The 16,347-nt window shown below is 44.9% G+C and overlaps 1 protein-coding gene across 4 annotated transcripts; it reads right to left on the bottom strand.

Moving 5' to 3' along the window:
* Positions 1-2,247: 2,247 nt before the first annotated feature.
* On the bottom strand, positions 2,248-14,611 carry iws1 (interacts with SUPT6H, CTD assembly factor 1). Of its 4 annotated transcripts, none has more exons than XM_026291692.1 (16): positions 14,351-14,611; positions 12,955-13,037; positions 11,880-12,507; positions 10,996-11,055; positions 10,577-10,784; positions 9,734-9,791; positions 9,401-9,501; positions 8,887-9,037; positions 8,697-8,779; positions 7,707-7,836; positions 7,491-7,608; positions 6,725-6,836; positions 5,576-5,632; positions 4,673-4,729; positions 4,447-4,558; positions 2,248-3,529 (listed from the first exon to the last, which is right to left on the bottom strand). In XM_026291692.1, the coding sequence occupies exons 1-16, from the start codon at positions 14,391-14,393 to the stop codon at positions 3,404-3,406; spliced, it is 2,127 nt and encodes a 708-aa protein (XP_026147477.1). In that variant the 5' UTR covers positions 14,394-14,611; the 3' UTR covers positions 2,248-3,403. The 4 variants fall into 4 exon arrangements, with proteins under 4 accessions (XP_026147477.1, XP_026147493.1, XP_026147486.1 ...); XM_026291708.1 differs by having other exon boundaries at positions 8,887-9,031; XM_026291701.1 differs by having other exon boundaries at positions 10,577-10,781.
* Between the last annotated feature and the right edge of the window lie 1,736 nt (positions 14,612-16,347).

Here is a 16,347-nt window from a genome sequence, read left to right as displayed (position 1 = left end):
AAGCAGTTATCAAGTGACAGCACAGTCTGTGTTCACCCACCACGACTCCTATGCTCCCAACACCTTCCACCTCTAATAAAACGTTCTTTCTTCTTTCTGAGAACACTGAGCCGCCTGTGGGATCCACTTCTCATCTCCTGTTTCCTCGTGCACCCATCCTTCCCATACTCGATATAAAACAGTTCAAAAATCAGCTCCAGCAGCCGAGAACGGCCGTCAGTGTTGACAGTCTCCGAAGGAAGAAAGAGTCCACTGGTCTCTGGACTGCAGGTGTACCTAATAAACTGGTCAGTGAGATCATGTGTAATTTGCAGAAGTCAGGGTTCAAGTCTAACAGCCCTGAGAAAATGTGTAATCAGGTCAAAAATTTCAATCACTTGGAGCATGAGGAGCGTTAAGCTGCACACAGTCCTCTGACAGAGCCGGTCCTCAACACCGAGCAAAAACAAGACCTGGGTGTGTTTTAACTCTTCACACACTCTTCACACACTCACACAACAACTCTGTTTACACACACACGGTTTATGAGGCCAGTCAGTTCACTGGGTTTGAGATCAGACACACTGCTCTGGATTTCATGTGTAAGTGTGTGTGTTGACTGTCCAATCATCACTTGACTGTCACGCTTGCACTTGAAACCACACACACACACACACACACACACACACACACACACACACACACACACACACACACACACACACACACACACACACACACACACACACACACACACACACACACACACACACACCTTTCCGTGAGGGCAAAAAACCCTGGTCCTAGCATGAACCCTGAAACCAGACAACCGGTCCTCACAGCAATAATATAAAACCCAGACCGGTCCCCACAAAGACGGCCATACAGCCACATGCACACAGAATTTCACACATGCCCGAGCTGTCGGCTCCCCGACACACCTGGAGGATGCTGACTGGTCAGACGGTTTGTGGTCTCACACACAGGTAGGGAAGTGCTGGACGTTGAACAGACGTAAACAGCTTCAGACATTCATGATTCCCCCAGACTGTAAAAACATCGCTGACTTTTCATGTTGCACCATCGATGTTGATGTGTCCAATGAACTCATGGGCCCATGACGTCCGGTTCTCCTCTTAAAGAACGTCACAAACCAGACGTATTCATTCCTCACCTGCATCAGCAGAGCTCAAAGGTTCATCACCATGTGCATCTGCATTTCTGTGATAACAATACGAAACTCTCCTGTTCTCAGAGATTCTGACCACAGCTGTGCAAACAAGCACTGATCCAACCAGTAAAGTTCAGCCTGAGCATCACACACGGGAACTTGAACATGAATTTTACTCCTAGACAAACAGCTTGATGTGAGTTTCGCTCAGTCAAACGTCTCTGCCTCTTCCCATAATCTTCATCCCAGTCATCCACTGGTTTCTTTTCCTAGAATCAGCTGCTTTTTAATGGTGGCAGGTGAAAACGTGCTGAAATGTGGTTCAAACAAACACCTGAACGCGTCTCTTTGGATTGTGGGAAGTTATGAAGAGCATGTTCATAATGAACCAGCCTGCAGCTGATTTTAAATGGGGCCAGTTGGTGTTTACACTTCATTCATTCATTAAAATCATTAACAGCAGATTCAGAAAATAATTAGACTTTTGAATTTACTCAGTTTAATTGAAAATCATTTTGGGGTGTTGAGCTGTAAAGGTGTTGTCTCTGCTCATTAATAAAACTGACTATATCCAGGATCGTGGTTCTGTTCAGTGTTAAATGTGGCGGGTAGTTATAGAAAAGTCCAGAACACCTTTAAACCTTGAACTCTTAAAAACGTCAGAAATAATCAGCTCACCCGGTCCGTGCCGCCCTCCTGCGGCCCCCGCGGAGCTTTTCCCCGGTCTCCCACGCCGCCGCCGGGTGGTTCGCGTCCAGCGTGCCGGTGCTCTGCCTCCTCCAGTCGGGCCACACGGCTCCCTGCGCCCGGTCAGGCTGCAGCTGAGCTGCGATATGAAGAATCAAAGTCCAGGTGCAAAGGCAGAGGAGAAACAGACGCATGTTCGTGTGAAAGCGGCCACAGAAAGTCAGCAGACGGTCTGTGCAGGTGGTTGAAGCGCTGCAGAGCGCATCGTGGCTGCTGGAGATTATATTAAGTGAACCCACAGCCTCTGCCTTTAAACTGCGGCCAGCCAATAGGAGCAAAGGTCTGGGGAGGATTCGTGAACTGGAGTTCACCTGCACAATGTCCCAGAAAGTCACACAGACCAATGGAAATGAGAAAATAACACAATAGCTTTATTAAAAAGCACTTTTCAAAGTACAAAGCGCTGCACAACAAATGACAAAGGAGAATAAAAACATAGAAAAATTAATTAGTGACAGAAAACGACTGCAGTGGCACAAAATGGAGATCTTGGGGGTCTTGTTCCAGTGTTGTTGGTGGGGGGGGCATTGTGTCATCCAACCAGGGGAGGAGCATTGGAGACTGAAGTTAACACACTAACTTTTGGCATCACTTATTTTCAGTCTCATTTAAAATCCCATGTTAATGTTGGATATAAACTGTTCCTATATGAACTAATGTTCTTTATAGATCAACTCAAACCTAAAAATCCAAATGCAGGTTTCTTCATAATAAAATCCTGAAGAGGCTCAGACACATCATTTAGGATTTACAGCTGAAATTCTGTATTTTCTAAGGAGAAAGAGCAAATAATCTAACTCCAAGTTGCACAGAGGGATTTTTATTCTGATTTTATGCCACTAAGCCCCTGAGCTGTTAAAGAAAAACAGATTTCTGTAGTTTGGTGAGTGTGGACGTCCCTTTTGCTCTAAACTTTCCCTCAAACTGTGATGACCTGCTCCTTATCATTTTACTAACAGGAAAAATTGAACATTCTCACATGCAGTCTAAACCCAATTCTGGACAGTTTGTTCATTGAACTTGCATCAGCCCTGATGAAGCATCCTCCCATCATGACACACATTAAAAATAGGCAGCTAATGAAAACATTATTTTGGTTCTTTAATGTCATTATTACTGACGTGTATCACAAATAAAAGTCCATAAAGCCACTAAGAAAAACAATAAAAACAAGACTTCCTATAGCTGCAGAACTTCCTTCAAAATCCTGCTGTTTTTAGGTTTTCCTTAGTATCACAACAATCCAATGACAGCTGTCTGTACGTCCACAGGTTCAATACAAACAGGAGCTGCTATTATCAAATTCAGCAAACATCTTTCATTGTCATTGTTTTATTTGCAATAAATCCTTCTTCATGAAGGTAATGATGTTTAATTGTTATGCCACAGTTTATGCTGCTGTTTATCTGTGGCTGTTAACTCAGCCTCACTGATATGCATGGGATGGACACAACAACAGGAACACGTGCTCATTAAAAAAGTGAATAAATCCTATGGGAGTTATGATCAGAGCGGCATCCGGTTTCCTTCCACGCTGATTTTAACAGCGTGACCCGTCTTCGTCAGGCGCCGGATGTCAGCGAATCGACGCATCTGTTTGTCGACTCGGGACATGCCCTTCTTTGCTGGACCCTGCGTCACAGAACAGACGGAATAAAACACAGGAGTAATAAATCACTACAATCCCAGCAGAGGGAACCACACCAACTTGCACGGCTGGTTTCATGTATATACAACAACATATTCGTACATATGTTCACATAGAGACAGAACCAGGATAAATGTGTGTTAAAGGTTTTGTTAAAATCGATTTCTTTATAAAAACAACCCAGTTAGTGGAAGGAATAATAATCAGGTTGCTATTTTCCACCGCCTGTTTCATCACAAAGCTCAGAGCCATGCAGGGAGTTCACGCAGCATTCAGGCTGATCCACGACCTGCTTTCACCCTTTTCTGCTTTTTATCATGTTTATACTGTTAACAGTGGTGGGAATACCTGGACTCAGGTGTATCACAGGGTAAATCCAGTATAATCTGGACTGACGACTGGATCTGAAGACGTAAAACTTAAATTTTTATGTCACCACATCTGTGACTGGCCTACACTGGGACCAGGGACCAGTTAAAAGTGTCCCCTCCTCCAGGTGTGTGAGGAGTCAGGTCACAGGTGAGTCAGCGTCATGTCTTGTCTGTGGACACCACTGCACACCATGCAGAAGGACTTACTGCCCCCCCCCCAGGTCGACAGCAGCAGCTACAGGGGCATTCTGTTTCCCTCTATGCTGATCTTGACGGCTCCCTGTGGACGGTGCATTTTCTTCTGCTCAGCAAAGCGGCGCTTGTGTTTCTCCAGCAGGCTGATGCCTTTCCTAAAGCCGCTCTACAGAGGACCAATCACAGCTCAACTAATGACTTGGAACCTCTGCTGACAGGAGGTAACCGCCATCATGAGAATCATCTGTTTGATCTGATGTCTGAGCTTTTCATCAAGGACAGACTGATGCATCACAGGTTCAATCGGTGTATCATTGTAGGATGGATGAACTCACCCTGTTGGAGTCCACCTCTACATTCCACTTGGGTCGTACCACGTAGTCTTTGTTGGACGGCATGGGGACCCGAGCCCGGGCGCAGAACCCAGGGTCACCGGGTCGCAAAGCTCTGCAGGGAGCAGGAGAGTCCAGTTACAAGGAAGACACAGAAAATGATGTCTCTTATTGGACAACATGCAACCATCTCTTGTGGACAACCACAAGTTCATCAATAGTTACTCACTTTTCCTCCCCAGTCAGCTGTTTCTCCAGGTCCCTTCGAGGCGTTTGACCCCCTGAGCTGCAGACACACACAGTAACATACACACACACACACACAGGTTCATATGAGGGTGAACAAACAGCGACAGTGAACACAGAAACCATGGATGTAAACAAGCTCACAAATCTGAACTTTTTCCCTTTTCCTTCATCACATTTCACAGTCAGCAAACAGTGGATCAGGAATTTATTTCTTTCCGTTGCCTGACAGCTGCACCCACATGTTAGCTGGTGTTAGCTGTTAGGGAGGATTAGCTGGCGTTAGCTCCACGCGCTGTTCATAGCTCACAGCCACAGATAAAATGAGTCCACATCCAATCGGTCACTCTGGCAGCTGTTTGCTAACATCGGCACCTGTGGTCGGTCCACGCACACTAACTGTTCACCTCAGCTTCACTTATCATGCAGTCCAGACTGGACCCCTTTTAGCAGCTAGCCTCTGCACACACAGAGCACAGGTTCACTGAGGAAAGATGCTCATGCAACGATCCATGACTGGATTAAAGGACAGCACTGCCCAGACTCAGCAGGCAGCAACGTCACACTGCACAGTTACTGTGGTGGTAACAGGCTAAAACAGCTGTCAGTGATGAGCAGCAGGTTTGTGAATGTGAACAGAGCTTTGCTCTGAGTCCTGAAGCCAGATTCTGTCCTGCACCCGACAGCGCATCATGTACTGACAGGAGACTGTCTCACACACACACACACACACACGCACACGCACACGCACGCACACACACCAGGTGAGTCTGAACTTGCCCGTCAGACTCAACAGAGCACAGGTGCAGCCTTGTTTAGGTTTCTGTGATGTAAACACACTGCTGTTAAACTGCCAGTAGGGCAGCCATGCAGTTTTCAACTGGACCTGATGGGTGGAGAGAAGACGTCAGGTTCCTCCACCCTCTCCACCTTCTGAGGTTGACTGGGGGGTGACAGCAGAAAACAGTTGCAGGAAAACATGACATGTTGGAAGGAAGAACACAACACAAGGATGAGGAGAAAGACGTGACAAAGCAGTGAAGACGACAAAGATCCTGCAGGTGAAAACAGGCAGAGCTGGGAAACATCACGTAAGCACTACGGTGACCTGACGACAAGCCAAACACCGCCACACTGACCTCACCTAAAACATCTGGGTATTTTACTGCAGATGTTTTACCCCTCTCCACCTCCTAATGAACAAAATCCCACAGAACCAGTCACAACAAACTGGGCCCAGGTTTTTCTATAATCTGACCACTGGCTATTTATTTAACAATCTGCGCCACTACATGTTTCATGCTGAATCTGATGTATCACACTCCCACTGGTGCATTTTACTGAATTAAACTGTTGTTAAAGCTCATTTCTTTTTATTGCACCTTGGTTCTTTAATGTTTCTGTAAAGCAGTCCGACTCCATTAGTTCATCTACAGACTCATCTGACACATCAGTTTCAGGGACTGACCCTGCTGGTGTTTGTTAGTTTTGTTTTTTTACACTGTAAACTCTGCTCTCTGATTGGCTTCACGTTCCCTCCAGGAAGAGTCATTTTGTCGTCAAAAACTAAGAACGTCTTGTTAAGTTGATTCTCATGAGGAAATGAGACTAAATGTGAATAAAAACTAAGATTTGAAAATGAGAGCTATGATGTGAAAATGTACAGTGGTCACAAACTGCAGCTGCTGATCAGTGAAACCAAATCTCTCCTGTTCAGATTCTGAGTCAGTTGCTTGACCTGTTGCTGCCGTTAATAACAAGCAGCTGCCATTCACCAATGTTCAGTCTTAATGTTGGAGCTTCTTGGAAGAAACAGATTTATGAACTAAAGCAGACAAACCCAAACTCACGAGGAAAACACAGCACAGGCCCATATTTCTGAGCAGCTCAGGTCGTTGAACTGGAAATACTGCACTGACTAAAACATATTTCTATCAAACTACAATCAGGTGTCTCCAGGCTACGGTTGGTTAGAGGCAGAGGGTCAACTGAAGTCGTCATGTTGTCAGGGGGAGATTCTGAATTTTTTCTGCACCTTAGTCGTCGTCTCTGAGGCATCTGCTGGTCCAGATCTCTCTGCTGCCGTTCCTCTCGTGTCATTCCCTTATAGTTGGACGTCAAACCAAAGATGGGCCGGGACCACTCATCTGGACAGAGGACAGAGATCAGCACTCGTCAGAGTTTACATCAGGTCATAGCATCATCTCTGCTGCTCATTACCTGCTTTAACGTCTTTCTCCAGACATCGTAACTAACACTTAAAGCAATCTCTCTCTCTCTCTCTCTCTCTCTCTCTCTCCCTCCCTCCCTCCCTCCCTCCCTCCCTCCCTCCCCCTCGGAGCTGTATATCGCTGATGTGCAGTTACTGGCCCCACCACCTTGCAGTGTCTATTTGTTGTTTATTGTTGCTGTTCTTTTCTCTCTGCTCTATCCACTCACCCCAACCGGTCGAGGCAGATGGCCGCCCAAACTGAGCCCGGTTCTGCTGGAGGTTTTTTTTTTTTTTTTTTCTTCCGTTAAAGGGAGTTTTTTCCTCTCCACTGTCGCCAAGTGCTTGCTCATAAGGGAATTGTTGGGTTTTTAGTTTTAGTTTTTGTAAAGTGCCTTGAGATGATTTGTATTGTGATTTGGCGCTATACAAATAAATTGAATTGAATTAAAGATCCTGACTTACATGCATTTGTAATAATTGTACATTTTGAACTGGAATAAAGAAAATACGATTACTAAGACTGTTTTTCTGTATGTGTGTAGAAAAAAAAAAACCAGTGCTACAGTTTGTATGCGTTGTGAAGCCTTACTGATGAGTTTGAGAGCGAGGTCTTTGTTGGATCGAGACTCTTTGGGATGTTTGTAGAGGAACATGACGGCACGGCCGATCCCACTGTGCTTCAGCGTCTCCTGACTGACACTGGGCAGCTGCAGGAGAGACAAAACAACTGAAATAGCTGCTGAACCCAGAGACCAGACCTGCCGGATACACAGCGCCCCCACACACCTGCACCTCAGGGACTTACCTCCTGCAGGATCCTGAGCAGCTCCTCCCTGATTCTGAGAGCAGGAAGTGACTTGTCTGGAAGAGGACTGATCCACTCTTTAATGGCCGACATCACCCCGCTGTCGATGAACGTCTCCTTAAGGTCCTGCCTGAGGAACAGAAACCACCTCAGACTTTCACCAAATTACTGTTTCAACTGTGGACAGATGTTATTGAACTGCTCTGTTCTTTATTTTATTAAGACTTTAAATCCACTAACTTTCCATTTAAAAAAGTTTTATTGTTCTACTATGTTCTCTAGAAGCTGAGTCACGACAACTGGACTTCTAGTAACTAAGACAAAACATTTCACTACTCATCTATTCGAGCAGCTTCTTCAGTCTAAAGCAAGGGTCACCAACCCTGGTGCTCAAGGCCCACTGTCCTGTTAAGTTTTCCAAATATCTCTGCCCTTCCAGTTTCTGGTTGGCTGAACACCCTTGATCCAGGTAATCAGAAATGTGAAGGGCAGGGATATCTGGAAAACATGCAGGACATCGGGCATCGAGGACCAGGTTTGGTGACCCCTGGTCTAAAGGGAAGCTGGTTAGAGATTTCAAATTTATCCTCCAGGATGGTTACCTCCACCTGTAGCCTGAACTGGCTCGTTAGGTGGACTATGTGAATGGAGTGAAAGTGAAGAGTCCATGCATCAATACGCTCATGAAACAAACAGTGGATTTTCATCTGAGGAAAGTTCCTTATTACATGTCTGTTTTCTGCAGGAGTTATTTTCCTCCTTTCATTACAAAAATAAAATATGGAATTAGCACAAACTCATACTGTTACAAACAAATGAAGTACCTTTTGTCTGAGCAGTGAGACCAGAGTTTCAGCAAAATTAAACTTTTAAAATTAAGACTTTTCAAGGCCTTCAGGACCAGCTGAAACCTGAAGACATACTGATGATGGAGTGATGAGGTTTAGGGACATTAAAACCAAAAGAAGCAGGAACAAACAGAGCTCATACTTCTTCAGGTGCATGACAACTTGTGGCAGCAGAGTGAGCTTTTTCAGTGCCGGTTTCTTCTGACTGTTCAGAGTTCGATCCTCCTGCAAAACAAACAAACAAAAAAGAAGGGTCAGCGAAGATCACAGTACAGAAAAAAAACCCCCTACAAACCCTGTCAGTATTGAAGCTTTTATTTTGATATGCAGACCTCAGCAGCTTCATTCATCTTGGTGATCATAGCGCTGACCACATCATCTGCGTCGCTGATGAACGTCCCTCCATCACGGTGCCGCCTCTTCTTGCTGTTCATGGCTTTCCTCCGAGCGAGCATCATGTCGAAGTCTGACATGAAGCTGGTGCTAAACACAAACACAGTTTATTTTCAGTGAAACTTTGAAAGACTAAGAGCTAAATGAAAAACCCAGATTCAGCAACTTTCTGACTGTTCATAAAGATGATTCAAAGTTAATCGTGTTGCTATTTGCTCTTTCTTTGTCCCACTCTGTGCTAAAGAACACCGCCTCTTGGCTCTGGCAGCCACTGTGTCCCACTTTGAGCTGCAGAGAGCTCCTCCATGGCTGCTGTTGGAAACCACTACTGGCTTCTTCTAACCTTGGACAGGTGGCAGGGGGGGCTCATTGACAGAGCAGATTTTGCCAACACAGAGTGGGGGGTAGTAGAGCAGGGCAGCATAGAGATTCTCATCAAATCTTTCAGCTTACTCTTGGCCACTGCGGTCGATTCCTTCATCAGAGTCCGATTCTTCCAACTGCTGCTGCTGTTTCTCCTTCGACTCCCCCTCCAGGTCCTCCTGGTTGAAGCCCTGCAGCAGGAGGAAACTCATTTTGGCATTTCACTGACACTTTTTGCACACTTAAAGAGATAAAAATCCCACTTTTGTCCACACTGCGTAAATCACTAACATACAGTGGGAAAGATTTATTTTGGTTCAGGTGGAGGGTATGAAAACTGCTGCAAGGAAGGGTGGGACATTAACCTAATCAAGTGTAGTTACTGAATTTTTGAATGAAGATAAAGAAAGTGAGTTTACTCACAGTGAACTCCTCCTCCTCCTCATCTCCAGACTCTCCAAAGATGTCTGCGATCATTTTCCTGCAGCAAACACATGGGTCAAAGGTCACAGCAGCAGCTCTCCGCTCAGACAACTAATTAATGGACTGAGTTTCTGTGTGGGACTAAATCGTCTCCTCCCCACAAAGCACTAATAAAATTTTTTATTCAACAAAATAAGACCAGAGGTCACGTGCCTGAGCTCAGCCAAAGACTATTCTTGTTAAAGACGTGACTGTGGATTATTCTATGATTACCCAGTTACAGAAAAATCTAAATTAATTTAATAATTTGCAACAGAACAAAGAAAACCAATGGATGTCTGTGAGGTTACCTAACGGCTGAGTCAGCTTCTAGAAAACCAACAGATGTTTGTTAAACAAACTACAAACACAAAATTGTGGCTTTGGAAAAAAAATAACTTTGATGATTAATCAATTATCAAAAGAGCCGCAGGTTAACTTCCTGAAGATCGATCAGTTAATTGACTAGTTGTTCAAAATTGTTTTGTGAGAAAGAATCTGATGTTAAGGTTTGAAAATGTTGGGCCTCATTTCTGTCTGGTGGAACTTTTGCTGTAGAAAACGTTCCCACAGTTTTCCAAAGCTTTTATTTTGGCATTTGTGCATGAAAATCAACTAATCTAGCAGTAGTGGTTACTCCTGCTGGTCCTCCATCAGATGGAAATATTGACACATGATTTTTTGAAATACTAAGACTTTGGTATCTTTGGAAAACTTTTGGATCTGCACCAGATTTGATCGTCTGAGCAGCACAGTGAGTCTGTAGTGAGGTTTAAATGACAGGGATATTTCATGAGAACTCACTCCTCCTCGTCATCTCCTGAGTCGCTGTCGCTGCCGAACAGCGCCTTCTCATCCTTCTTCCCTGCCGCGGCCTTCACTCTGTCGTCCTCGCTCTCGCTGTCGGAGCCGAGCTCTCTCAATTTTGCAGCCAGACTGTTGTCAGGGCCTCCTAATGCACCATCGCTGTCAGAGTTCTCATCGTCCGATACAGCCCGACTCCTCTTCACTGCTGAGGACCACAGCCATGTTAGAATGCAACATCACACAGAGCAGCTGAGTTTGTTTTCTAGTTTCTGGACACATCAACACAGCAGCTGGATGCATGACTGAACATTTGACTTTAACGCAACAGATGTTAGGGTGCTGCTGGTTTGATGGTGGATCCCACCGTCTCCTGCAGATGTGTCAGATAAACAGGAAGGAGTCATCAGTTCCTGTACCTGGTTTGTCTACCTTCTCCTCATCCTCACTGTCTGACAAGATGGCCTTCTTCCTCTTCACTGCAACACAAACACAGGAAACACAAACTCATTCTTCAGCAATGAAGCCCATCCCAGCATGTAGTGGGTGAGAGGTCCCCCCTGGACAGATCATTAGCCAACCACAGGGCTGACACACACAGAGACAGAGAGACACTCACAATTCACCACAAGTCACCAACCAACCTAGCCTGCATGTGTTTGGACTGTGGGAGGAGAAAACCCACACAGACAGGGACAACATGCAGACTCCACACAAAAAGGCCCAGGTCCACCTGGGTTCAGACCCTAATCCTAACCTGCATGTGTTTGGACTGTGGGAGGAGAAAACCCACACAGACAACATGCAGACTCCACACAAAAAGGCCCAGGTCCACCTGGGTTCAGACCCTAATCCTAACCTGCATGTGTTTGGACTGTGGGAGGAGAAAACCCACACAGACACGGGGACAACATGCAGACTCCACACAAAAAGGCCGTGGGTCCACCTGGGTTCAGACCCTAATCCTAACCTGCACTTGTTTGGACTGTGGGAGGAGAAAACCCACACAGACATGGGGACAACATGCAGACTCCACACAGAAGGCTCCAGGTCCACCAGGGTTCAGACCCTGGAGCCAGCTGCTCCTCTCAGCAGCAGGTTCCAGCCTCTGTTTAAACTCAGTGTAACATGGAAGTTACTGAAAGTGTAGATGCGTCATATGACAGTCAGCTGTTTAAAGTAACAGAAGAACCATCGGTAGCTTCATCCTTCCCTCTCTGCTGTAGAGAAACTGTTCAGCCAGGTCCACAACAATTCACCTCATTTCACACACACAGCTCATTATTTAACTACAGGTGTTTACCTGGCTTCTCGTCCTCATCGTTGCTGTCGTCTCTCTGCTCCTTCTCCTCCTCTGGCTGCTCTCTGTCACTTCCTGCTGCAGCCTTCGTCCTTCCTCCCTCCTCCTCCTCACTGTCAGACTGCATCACAGCCTTCCATTTCCCCCCTCCTCCCTCCTGTGGCTGTTTCTCTTCCTCCTCCTCAGAGTCCATCTGTGCTGCCTTGCGTCTGGTGGGAGTCTCTGCATCAGAGTCACTGTTGGAGTTGGACTGGCGGTTGGGGGACGCCACAGGTTTGGTGTTCTCATCCTCTGAGTCGCTGTCTGCGGCCGCTTTTGGCCGGACCTCCACCTCCTCCATGTCCGAGCTGCTCCTCCTGCGTTTGTGGGGAGATGATCCATCCCCCTCCTCGTTGTCTGAGGCTCCATGTTTAACTGGTGACAACGACTCATTGTCTGAGCCGCTCATTCTGCGTTTCACCGGAGAATTGTCGTCGCTGTCGGCAGGATGCGGAGCCTCCACTTCTGAGTCGCTTTTGTCATTATCATCGTGGCCCTCGGCCTCCGAGTCATGGTACTCATGGTCAGAGCCACTGGCTGCCCCGCTGGTCTCCATGGCATGGACAGTGTCCTCATCATTACTGCCGTCGTCCTGATGAAACAGAGACAAAAACACTAGGACCTGAATGAGTTAACAGTCAGACTGAAGACAGAAAACCGGGATGTCTTCACTTTAACTTTCTAACTTTACACAAAATATTTATCAAATATGGGTTTGACTCCAAAAGCCAGTGCCAGTCTGATCAGCTCTGAGAATCAACCTGTCGAATGATTGATGCTGTACATAATTTTAACGTGTTCAATCTTTATATTCACTAATATTCATAATTTAAGTAGATACGTAGTGTCTATTATTATTATTATTGTATAAGATAAGAGATTTTATTACCTTCTCTTTTTACTATATTGGAATGGAGCATGGTAACAAATAATTTTGTGCAAGGAATTCGTTAAATGCTATGTGAATATCTCCTGCTGAGACAATAAAGCCCAGCAGACCAACCATCAAAGCAGCAACAAAAAACCCCTGATATCTGACCTCTGACTGATGTCTGTCGCTCTTCATCTCCTCTGCATCAGACGCCGGGTGTTCATCCTGAACTGGAGTGCCGCCTCCATCGTCTGCAGGACAAGGACATGTCAGAAACACACATTTTAACATCATCACACTGGATCCGTTGCTGATTTTAGACAAACAACTGCAGCGATTTAGGGGATGAAAAATGTGTCTTTAAGATGGAAAAGCAGCAGGAAGTGTAAAATAAGTGTTTTTGAAATGGCAGCATGTTTCTGCAAAGGTCTGTAGGTGGAAACAGACAGGTTGGTTTAACCTCCAAAGTGGAAAGACAAGGGCTGAGAATAGAGGACCTGGAGACAGCAGAAAGCTGTCAGTCCTACCAGTTGAACTGGGTCTGAGGCATGGTTTTCATCTTGGACTCTTACAATATACTCACCTGGATGTGTCATCAACAGGTATATCTGCACTGTGATGCTTTTAGTGGGAAGATTCTCTTAAAACAGAAAAATTGCAGGTTCTTGTACAGCCTGTACACCAAACTCCATTCAAAACTTGGGTAATTTGTTATTAATAAGCCAATAGTGGCATGGGTTTCGTTTTTAAGTTTTTAGTAACAACCAACAAACTCTGAATAAACCTCAACTCCACATGGTGTTAAGTCAGAGGCCACTGACTTTCAGTTTCAAGACGAGCTGTGGTTCATGTATTTTCCTCAGACAAGAACTAGCGTCGGCACACAAGCAGCAGATTCAAAGCTGACTGTAATGTTGTCTACAGCTGAAGACAGTCATCAATCATCATTACCATCTGAAGAAGCTAGGAGCCGTAGGAACATGAACCTGTTGCAGTCAAACTGGGCCTTTAGCTGTGTCAAAGTGCTCACCTGAACAGGTCACTAATCAGGAAGAAAATCTACTTTACAAACAAAAATACAACCTCTTTGTCAAATGCCAAGCACTTTAAAGGTTATGGGTACATAAACCACAGAGCAGAGTAAACTAGAGGACCTCCTTAGTAATTCGGCACAGCGTCCCTTCAGTAAAATCACACATGGTCAACGATTCATTAAGTTTTATTGGTTATTATTCACATTAGCACGAGGCTAATCGATAACTTACTGCCGGGTTCGACTCGGATTGGGACCCATCCTGAAAATAAACCAACCCCTTATTAATAAAGACTTTAGTGGATGAATGGGACTAAAAAAAGCTGTGAAGCTCCTAAAACGGACTAATGTCTTGGTTGTTACGAATTAACACTCGTACCGAACCAGAATCCCGCTTCTGTTACAAAACCCGCACAGTTAGGAGACTAAATAAATTCGGTAAATTCTGCTCGTTAATTTAATTTAATCGGGTCCCAGTGACGGTGAGTAAAGTGAACCATCAAACAGCAAACAAAGCACAGCGGGTATTACCGGAGCGGCCCACGGACATGAATTCCTCCTCTTCTCCGTCCATCCTCGGACAAAGACGGACTCGAACTCGGGTATGAACACCGGAACCACTTTCCGTTCACGCTGCCTTTTCCGTTCTCACTGCTTTGTTCGTTATTGCGGAAACAGAAACGCAAAGTAACACTGCGTTGTTCCGCTGCGGTTAGCTAACGTTAGCAACAGATCCAAAATGGCGTCACTGTCTTCACATGCACATACGCATGCGCATGCGTTCCTACCACAGTTAGAGATGGGACGCTCGAGCCCGTCTGCTCGACACAGTATCGATCTTTTGAACCGGAAGTGTCGCTAAGCAACGTTTCGATTTCAACATGCCCAAAATCACGTGACCGATGCGAGCGAGGCCTCCTTACATCACATGACGTTCCGAGTTGCTTCGCGGCTATTTAGAAGGAGCTGAGATTTTCAATATGTCAAGGCTTTAAAAGGTCTGAGTCACTGCTCAAACCGTGGGTTTTTTGAGATTAGGAGATTGATAGAGACATTATTATTGCCATTTGAATTGTAGTCAGGGAGAGTGTTAGTTTACATTTAGGTTTAGGTATATATTTAGGTTTAGGTATACTAAGTTTAGTTACAAACACTGAATAACACATACACACACCACCACCACACTTATTCAAACACCAGACAGACATAGAAACATAGTAGGTTTAGTAATAGATAGGTAAGTCAGAGAATGAGTTGAGGGACTGAAAGAGTTGTGTGAGATTCTGTGTGTGAAAGGTGAGTGACTGAGTGAGCCAGTGAGTGGCAGTGAGGAAGGGACATGGAGGAAGAACCAATGCCAAAAACAGCATGATCATGTGCCTGGGAGCACTTTGATTTGATTACCCCCAAAAAGGTCAAGTGCTGCTTCTACTGCTGGTGGAGACTATTACCATTGTCTTTTACATAGTTGTACACACAAATTATATTTGAATGTAATCAACTTCAAATAATAAGCAGGTATAGATTATGAATGAATGTAATACACTTCATTAGTCAGCACCAGAGGAAGAACCTGGGCCTGAGGCAGGAGTTCAGGACAGCCTGTGGGATCTTTTGGACAGCCGAGTTGGTTAGAATTATTAACATAAGTATCATTTTGTTATGCAAAAAAAATTACTGACTTCCTTTTTATTTTAGGTGCCACTCAAAAATCACATAGTGCAACAGCAGATGCAACTGGAAATCCAGAGATACCTGTCTGAACCCTACCTATTCCAGAGAAGAAGACCCACTCAATTCCTGGGCTACATGTGCAGCTATGTATCCCCATCTTTTTCGGATGGCCGAGATACCTTCACATGCCATGCAAGCAGGTCTTCTCCAAAGCTGGAGAGATAGTGAGCCACAAAAGGAGCAGATTAAAACCATTAAATTAGATCATTAAATTAGATTAAAACTGTAGAAATAATTCTTTTTCTAAATAAAATCTTTGAACCCACACAAATGCCAAAGTCACTGAAATACCCCATTTATAATATAAAAAATAAGCATAAGCATCAAAATACTACCAATACAATTTTACTATTACGCATATTTGCCTCAAGGCTGCCTGTTGTACAAACATCTTTAAATATTGCATTATGCAAAGACAAAAACAATGACACACCTTTGACAAAATAACTTCTATTAAAGCCTCAGAGAAAGATAGAATGTGAGATCCATTACAGCCTGAAGCAGTGAGGCCTTGTCAGGACATCCGCTCAGATGCAGTTCTCAAAGCCAGCCAGCAGATGTCACTCTTCTGACTGTATCAAATGCTTCGAAGCAGTGTGTCGTTTTCAGGGCAGTTGTCTCAAAGTGGTTCAGTGCTTCATAAAGCTTCGATTTTGCCATCACTAGCCGCAGTGACGTAAATCCACTTTTCAAATGAAACTTTATTAACGAACATTCCAGTGTACAAACAATTGTTTGTTTTTGTACAAAACGCCAGGGATGTAAATGCTGAAGTTCTTAATTGAACAGTTGTG

Source organism: Mastacembelus armatus, chromosome 13 (genome assembly GCF_900324485.2).
Source record: "Mastacembelus armatus chromosome 13, fMasArm1.2, whole genome shotgun sequence".
NCBI lineage: Eukaryota > Metazoa > Chordata > Actinopteri > Synbranchiformes > Mastacembelidae > Mastacembelus > Mastacembelus armatus.
Note: the sequence above shows the minus strand (reverse complement) of the source record. Positions and strands in the feature narration are given on the sequence as shown.

Bases quoted from the DNA above. Each gene is read 5' to 3' on its own strand.
- iws1 (XM_026291692.1), bottom strand. From the start codon at position 14,393: ATGGACGGAGAAGAGGAGGAATTCATGTCCGTGGGCCGCTCCG. The intron at 11,056-11,879 runs GTAAACACCTGT...TTTGTGTTGCAG, and splicing joins CGATGAGGACGAGAAGCCAG to TGAAGAGGAAGAAGGCCATC. The intron at 4,559-4,672 runs GTGAGTAACTAT...TGCTCCCTGCAG, and splicing joins CAGCTGACTGGGGAGGAAAA to AGCTTTGCGACCCGGTGACC.